Below are 9,117 nucleotides of genomic sequence, written 5' to 3' on the forward strand. Positions count from 1 at the left end.
CACATGTACCCCAATGTTCATAGCAGCACTCTCCACAATAGCTAAAACATGGAAAGAGCCTAAGTGTCCATCAACAGATGAATGGATCAAGAAGATGTGGTTTATCTATACCATGGGATACTACATGGCAATGAGAAACAATGAAATCTGGCCATGTGTAGCAACGTGGATGGACCTTGAGGGTGTTATGCTGAGCGAAATAAGTCAGGCAGAGAAGGACAAATATCATATGTTTGCACGTATAGGAGGATTAGGAGGAACTTTACGGAGGAACAAGGGGGAGAAGAAGCGGGAAAATGGTGGGGGAAAGGGAGAGAGGCAAACCATGAGAGACTCTTCAATGCTGACAAAAACTGAGGACTGATGGATGTGGGGGGGAAGGAGGGATGGGCATGGAGGAGGGCACTTGTGGGGATGCGCACTGGGTGTTATGTGGAAACTAATTTGACAATAAACTTTGTAAAATAAATAAATAAATAAATAAATATTCTGTATTCTGTTAACCATAAAAAAAAATGTTTGTGTGCATGAGTGTGCACGTGCATGCGTGTGTGTGTGTGTTTGCAGGTGTGTGCCTGCATGTATGGAAAGAAGGAATATATGCAAGAGTGTGAGTACATGGGACAGCAAATGTGTTGTCTCAAACACATCGAAAGTAAATGGAGTAAACTTTTAACAGCAATGAGTATGGGTAAAAGGTATATAGCTGTTGTCTGCATTATTTTCTTTTTATAACTTCTTATGTAAGTTTGAATTTATTCCAAAAAAACAAATGTTTTTACAAAATTTTTGACATATAGGAATATATCTAAAATATTCCCCTCTGAAAAATAAACTACTTTCCTAAAGCATAAGTATTTTATGGTGCTATAATCATTAACCAATATTTTATTAATGAAAGTATATGAAAAAATACGTTTTAGAATTAAAAGAAAATCATATTTAAAAATATAATTTATCTAAACATTATATAGAATGAAGATCTTTCATTTTAGAAAATTTATATAAAAGTATCAAAAGATTTTATTTTTATGTTATATTTTTAATATACCTATGTATATTATTATGTTTATATGTCTATATTACCTATGTAATTGTGTCTAAAGAGCACAATTAGAGATAGATTGTTTTTGAGCTTCCTTAGTCCCTCAAGTATTGCTATGTGGTTCCCAAAGAATGGATCTTTAAACTACTTACTCTTCTAATGATCGATCTAGGCCTCGGTCAGGAGATCGATGGTGAGGACGTTCTGGTGAATGACATTTTGTATTTGGCTTCATTGTAGAACTCAAATGATAAGCGTTGCTTGAGTAATTCTGGCGACGAAGTTCTTGCACAGCTCTCTCCCTAAAGCAAAATAAGGGGCTTTTAAACTTTATAGCTACTGATGTTATTAATACTATCATAAAACTGGAGTTCAGTTCATACTTTAAAAGCTAACCATCATGAAATTACCAAAATTTGTTACTATCTAAAAAAGTGCTTTCCAGACTGAACACTGCAGAGACAAACTTACCTTTCAAAGCGCTCCGTCCCCAGTTGTCGTTTGGTAATGTCTAAATCAGCTTCCAGTTGTGTTACAACATTTCTGAACTGGGCCACGTCTCTACTCTGGATGGCCCTGTGTAAAAAAACATAAGAGTGACAGCTGATTAAACTTAAAATATGGCAAGGAATTCTAGAGTGCATTAAACCATATTGGCAATGGTTTCTCACTTGGAACCAAGCCGAACTGTGATTTTTAGGGATATATTAGTATACCTAAAGTAAGCCAATTTTAGATGTAGTTAATATGGAAGTAGCCTACTTGAAAAACGTAAGCTGTCTCAGTCCCATTCAATTTTAAACCTTCTGTATTAGTTTTCCTATGTTTAGATGGGATAAGATTATCACTTATCTATTTATATTATCTATTTTTTAAAGTGCTTTAAGGTATTATATGCAAAGTAGTACTATAACCAAAAAATCAACACCATGATTACTTTAGTCTATTATATATATTTATTAAATCAACCAAGTGCTTTATATATACTTATAATGAAATTTGATTTACATAATTTATAATGAAATTTGATATTCAAACTGTTAAAAACATAAAATCTTTTCAATTTAACTGGATTTTCCTTAGGGTTAAACAATGCCTCAAAAACCCCATCATTAGGCACACTGTCATAAGGAAGATGATGACAACAAAGAATGTTGCTTGCATAGAACATTCTATCCTCTTTGCTTGTCTTCAGAATTGCAGTGTTGACTGCTAAAATCTAAACCTTAGAGACTAAGAACACAAAAGTTTGTTATGCTTACCAGTTCTGAGTAATAGTACTTATCAACCAGTCTAAAACAGAATGTACCCCTAAAGGTGGGGTTTTGGGCACATTTCACTAAGGCCAATTTCCATATATCGGCTTGAGAAAGTGATCCTGCAGAACCAGCTGAATCCCAGCTGTGGTGATGGAAAAGAATGACTCACAGCTGCCATAATCTGAAAACAGTTTCTCAAGGAAACTGGCCCCAGCTTTGCAGTCTTTGCTCAGTCAGAGGCTCCTATGAGTGACTGGTTCCTGAGACCATGATTCCTATCCTTTCCCAGGTCTCATGCTCAGATTGGAGGGCAGACTTGAGGCTGGATGAAAAAGTTTATAGATGGGACATAAGAATAGAGGCTAAGGGTCCCCATCAGTTTTTGTGAGAAGTCGCCAAGTTTAGTAATAAAACATTCACTATACAGGCAGGCATTTCTACTGAACCTTCCAGCTAAGGGTCTTGTAGTAAGATCCTAATGGTGCTATGATGCATTAAAAAAAAAAAAAAAAAAAAAGGCCAAGGGGTGCCTGAGTGGCTCAGTGGGTGGTGAGCGTCTGACTTTGGCTCAAGTAATGATCTCACAGTTTGTGAGTTCTAGCCCTGCATTGGGCTCTGTGCTGACAGCTCAGAGCCTGGAGCCTGCTTCAGATTGTGTCTCCCTCTTTCTCTGCCCCTCTCCTGCACACACTGTCTCTCTCTCTCAAAAATAAATTTAAAAAAAAATTTTTAAGCCAAAATCAGTACTCTAAGGAAGATCTTCAGTATTCTATGAATGTGAGAGTTCTTCCAGGTATCCGGTGTATACTTACAAGTACATTAGGAAATACAATGTTACAAGTCTAAAGACTAGGTAACAATAACAACACCAGGTGGGTCCATAAATAGAAAAATGCTCTGGTTTCCTATGTGCTTTATTTCTTCTAAGAACTTTTTATATTTCTAAAAGGTAATATTTTAGGTCAGACATTCTATTATATCCAAAGCTCTGTTGGAAGTAATAGGGATGGTTAAATTTAAATTTAGATGCATTTAGGCAAACATATAATAGAAATGAGTAATAAATCTTAGGCAAATCACAATGTTTCTAGTCCTCAGTTTAACTGATGGCAGAAGATGGGCACTAAATTGTCTAAATTCCAGCTCTAAAATTCTACTACCCTATAAAGCATCAAAATTATTTAAAATATGACTTTATGCTATTATATTGCTAACCAACTCACATTTTATTTTCTGCCAAACAAAGGTGCTCTTTAAGAAGCTGAATTTCAGATTCTTTTTCTTGAAGTGCTATCTGAGACTGATATTCTTTGTCTCGATTGGCCACCAGCAAAGCTTCTAGATTCTGCATGGAGATTCTCTCATTTGTCATCTGACTCCTGAGGAGTTCTATTTCAGAGCGAGCAGAATCTAACTCATTCTCCATCTGTACAGTAATAGGAAGATATCTGTACTTATTTCCATTCATTCATTGAACTGATTATCAGAGACTCATAAAATTTCTGTATTATGTTATAAATCGACAATCACTTGTAATTTCTTAATTAGAAATTATGTCCTCCTTCTTGCCAAATACACACAAAGTATCACTTTCTCCAACTCTCTGATCCTATCAAAAAATTCATTAATTTAAGTAAAGACTTATTAATAATCCCAAACTGCAAGCAATTTCCATTTCCAGTGTTGACATTTCTTTATATAATTCCGCAAGACTGACATGGTGATATACATGACTATTGCTTTGTCCTGAGTTAGGTGAGTTACAAACACCTAACTACCTTATAGAATGTTATTGTACTTCATAGTTAAGGAAGATAAGGAATAACTGCACATTCTCACTCTTGCATAAACCTGTGGAAAGCTTCATTTTTTGAAAGTTACCTTGAGCCTCAAAAATGCACTGTAAGCCAAATGTTTCTTCAAAAGAAGACCAGACATTGATATTTAGAAAAAAAGTATTCCTTATCTCATAATGCACATTACAATAAATCATACATGAATTTAAAAAGTTAAATGTGAAAAAATAAAACTAAGAAAAAAATTTAATAAAAATGAAATTATTGGGGTGGGGTGGCCAGGAAGGGGAAGAACTGTCTAGACTAGATATAATTTAAAATGATGTATGACCATATAAAAAATAAACATATTGATTATAAACCTAAGCAAAATTTACAAGGAAACAACTGGAAAAATATAAACTCAGTTTGTGTGGTAACAGATAGTAGCTACACTTGAGGTGAGCACAGCATCACCTGTACCCTTATTGAATCACTATGTTGTACACCTGAAACTAATGTAACATTGTGTGTCAACTATACTCAGGTTTTTAAAAATTTTTAAAAAGAAACTCAATAAATAAAATGGTTAATATCTTACTACTAAAAGGGACTCATACAAATTTATGAGAAATATGAACTAATGATATAAACAGATGATTTATAAATACAGCTCATTAGTAAACATGTGGGAAAAAAACCTACCCTTACTAATATATACTAAGTGAGTATAAACTGAAACAAGATGCTATTTCTAGTACAGATTTCTTAGTCTTGATACTACTGACATTTTGGGTTGGATAATTATTTGGTGTAGGGAGATGCTTTATGCACTGTAAATATATTTAGCAGCATCCTTGGCCTCTACTCATTAGAGGCTGGTAACATTCCCCCACCCCAGTTGTGACAATCAAAAATGTCTCCAGATATTGCTAAATGGCCACAGGGGAGCAAAATCTCTTTCAGTTGAACCACTGTTTAAGTTTATCAAATTGGCAAATTTCTTGGTGTTTATTGGTTAACATTAAAATGGGCAATGGCATGACACTTGGGTGGCTCAGTCGGTTGAGCGTCTGACTCTTGATTCCAGCTCAGATCCCAGGGTCATGAGATTGAGCCTTGTGTCTGGCTCTGCACTGAGCATGGAGCCTGCTTGAGATTCTCTCCCCCAACCATCTCTCTCTCCCTTCTGCCCCTCTCCCCCACGCATGCATGCACTCTCTCTATCTCTAAAAATAAAAAAAAATAATGGGCAATGGCAAGTTCATATACTTTGCTAGCAGGAATACAAAATGAAACAAACTTTTTTTTTGCAACATCTTTATTGGAATATAATTTACGTACCATACAACTCACCCATTTAAAAGGTACAATTCAAATTAATTAATTAATTAAAGGTACAAATGAATTGGATTTTTAAAAGTTTTTATTTAAATTATAGTTAGTTAACATATGGTGTAATATTGGTTTCAGAAGTAGAATTTACTGTTTCATCACTTACGTAAAACACCCACTGATCATTACAAACAAGTGCCCTCCTTAAAACCCATCACCCATTTAGCCCATCCCTCTCCCACCTCCCCTCCAGCAACCCTCAGTTTATTTTCTATACTTAAGAGTCTCTTATGGTTTGTTTCCTTCTCTCTCTGTTTTCCCCCCTGTGTTTATCTGTTTTGTTTCTTAAGTTCCACATGAGTGAAATGATATGGTATTTGTCTTTCTTTGATTTATTTTGCTTAGCATAATATACCTTAGTTCCATCCATATCATTACAAATGGCAAGATTTCATTCTTTTTTTATGGCTGAGTAATACTGATGCAGAAAAAAAAGTATTTGACAAAGTATAGCATCTGTTCTTGATAAAAAGCCTCAACAAAGTAGAGATAGAGGGAACATAACGTCAACATCCTAAAGGCCATATACAAAAGACCCACAGATAATACCATCCTCAATAGGGAAACACTGAGAGCTTTTCCTATATGGCTAGGAACAAGACAGAGATGTCCACTCTCACTACTGTTACTTAACACAGTACTGGAAATTCTAGCATAGGCAATCAGACAACAAAAAGAAATAAAAGACATCCAAATCAGCAAGCAAGAAGTCAAACTTTCTCTATCCACAGACAACACGATGCTCTATATAGAAAATCCAAAGACTCCACCAAAAACTGCTAGAACTGATACATGAATTCAGTAAAGTCAAAGGATACAAAATCAATGTACAGAAATCGGTTGCATTTCTAAACACCAATAATGAAGCAGCAGAAAGAAAAATCAAAGAATCAATCTCATTTACAACTGCACCAAAACCCATAAGATACTTAGGAATGAACCTAACCAGAGGTAAAAGATTCATATGCTGAAAACTATAGAACATTTATGAAAGAAACTGAAGGAAACACAAAGAAATGTAAAAACATTCCATGCTTGTGGATCATAAGAGAAATATTATTCAAATGTCTGTATTACCCCCCCAATCTACATAATCCCTATCAAAATAATATCAGAATTTTTCACAGAGCTAGAACAAATCTGAAATATGTATGGAACAACAAAAGACCTTGCATAGTCAAAGCAATCTTGAAAAAGTAAAGCAAAGCTGGCAGCATCACAATTCTGGACTTCAAGCTATATTACAAAGCTGTAGTCATCAAGATGGTACAGTATTGGCACAGAAACAGACACATACATCAAGGGAACAAAATAGAAAACCCAGAAATGAACCCACAACTATATGGTCAACTAATTTTTGACAAAGCAGGAAAGAATATCCAATGGAAAAAATAATTGTTTTTAATATATGAACAGAATTGTGCAAACATGCCCCAATCTCATACTCTAGTGCTGTAACTTTTTCACCATCCCAAAATGAAACTCAGTACTGATTAGCAGTCACTCTGCACCCACCCCTCCTACTGCAGCACCATCCCTAGGCAGTCCCCAATCTACTTTCTGGCTTTATAATCAGCATTCTTTTAGACATTTCAAATAAATGGAATAATATAATATATATGTGGTCATTTGTGACTTGTTTCCTTTACCTAGCATAATGTTTTCAAGGATCTTCCATGTTACAGCAGGTATCTATACTTCATTCCTTTTATTGCCAAATAACATTCACTTGCATAGGTGTAAAAACATACGAGTTATTTACATCTTTTGGCTAGTATAAATAATGCTGCTAAGAACATTTGTGTACAAGTTTTAGAGTGGATGGACCTGTATTTTCATTCCTTTTTGATATACAAGATTAAAGTTTCTGTGCTTTATGGTAATCCTATTTTTAAAATTTTGAAGAACTGCCAATATATTTTCCAAAGTGAACTATCTTATATTTCCAATAGCAATGTATTTTGAATGCTCCAAATTCTTTACATCTTTGCCAATACCTGTGATTGTTTTCTAAATTATTTTTATAGCCATCCTAGCAGTTGTGAAATGGTATAGTTTTGATTTGCATTTCTCTGTTAATGATATTGCGTACTTTCTCACGTACTTATTGGCTATTTATGTATCTGCTATAGAGAAGTGTCTATTGAGATCCTTTGCCCATTTTTTAAGTTATTAAGTTGCAAGAGTTCTTTATATTTTCCAGATATGATTCTCTTATTATATGCATGCTTTATAATTTTTTCACCATTCTGTGCATTGCATTTTTAATTTATTGATGATATTATTTGGAGCAGAAAAGTTTTTATTTTTATGAAATTATTTTATTTTTTCTTTTGTTGCTTGTGTTTTTGATGTGGATCTAAGAAAGCATTAGTTAACCCAAAGTCACAAAGATTTGCTTCTGTTTCCTAATTACGAGTTTTCTAACTTTAGCTCTTACATATAGGACTATAATCCAACTTAAGTTAATTTTTGTATGTGGTATGTGATAGGAATCCAAGTTCATTCTTTTCCATGCAGATATTCAGTTGTCCCAGTACCATTCATTAAAGACTATTCTTTCCCCATTAAATTGTACTGGCATCGCTTTTTTAAAAAACCATTTGTCCATAAATGTAAGAGTTTATTTCTGGATTCTCAATTCTGTTCCACTGACCTATATGTCTTTCTCTATGCTACTATTGCACTATCTTGATTACTGTAGTTTTGTAGCCAGTTTTGAAATTGGGAAGTGTTAGTTCTGTAATTTTGGTATTTTTCAATATTGTTTGTTTTACTTGAACTTCCATATTAATTTTGTATCATCTTTTTAACTTCTACAAAGAAAACAGCTGGGATTCTGATAGGCATTGTATTAAATCTGTAAATCACTTTGGGGTGGTATTACCTTTTTAACAGTGTTTAGTCTTCTAATCTATGAATATGGGATGTGTTTTTGTTTATTTAGTTCCTCTTTAATCTTTTTTAGCAATGTCTTCTAGTTTCAGCAATGTCTTCTACTTCTACTTCTTGTTTGTAAAGTACAAGTTTTGCACTACTTTTGTTAAATTAATTCCTAAGTATTCTATCTCCTCTTGATGCAGTTCCATCTGATGGAATTGTTTTCATTAATTTTTGGATTGTTCATTGCTAATATATAAAAATATAATTGGTGACTGTATATTGATCTTATATCCTGCAACCCTGATGAACTCATTTATTAATTTTAGGGTTTTTTTTTTTAGCAGACTCCTTAGGATTTTCATATCCATGATAGTGTTATCTGTGAATATAGTTTTACTTCTTTACCCATCTGGATGTCATTTATTTCTTTTTCTTGTCTAATTGCCCAGGTTAGCACCTCTAGTGCAATGGTGAATTAGAAGAGGTGGAGACAGCATTCTTATCTTGACACTGTCAAGAAAAGGGGAAAGCATTCAGTCTTTCAACATTAAGTATGACATTAACTCAGGGATTTAATCAAAACAAAATTCATCTTTAAACATTGGAAGAATTTACACCTAAAGCTATCTGGGTCTAAACTTTTCTTTATGGAAGTTTTTTTTTTTTTTTTAATAGTTTATTGTCAAATTAGTTTCTACATAACACTCAGTGCTCATCCCCAAAGTGCCCTCCTTCATGCCCATCCCCCCCTCCCCCCCAC

At 34.1% G+C, this 9,117-nt stretch overlaps 1 protein-coding gene across 1 annotated transcript in view; it reads right to left on the reverse strand.

Annotated features, from left to right (window-relative positions):
• LOC120232042 (testis-specific gene 10 protein) overlaps positions 1 to 9,117 on the reverse strand; it is a 32,168-nt gene that overhangs the window by 10,728 nt on the left and 12,323 nt on the right. Inside the window, exons 2-4 of the mRNA XM_039232434.1 lie at positions 3,528 to 3,730; positions 1,517 to 1,621; positions 1,198 to 1,347 (exon numbers count right to left, since the gene is read on the reverse strand). Of these exons, the coding sequence (XP_039088365.1) occupies positions 1,198 to 1,347; positions 1,517 to 1,621; positions 3,528 to 3,730 (458 nt within the window). The remainder of the gene's footprint in view (positions 1 to 1,197; positions 1,348 to 1,516; positions 1,622 to 3,527; positions 3,731 to 9,117) is intronic.

Source organism: Hyaena hyaena, unplaced genomic scaffold (assembly GCF_003009895.1).
Source record: "Hyaena hyaena isolate Hyena2069 unplaced genomic scaffold, ASM300989v1 scaffold_64, whole genome shotgun sequence".
NCBI classification, from domain to species: Eukaryota; Metazoa; Chordata; class Mammalia; order Carnivora; family Hyaenidae; genus Hyaena; species Hyaena hyaena.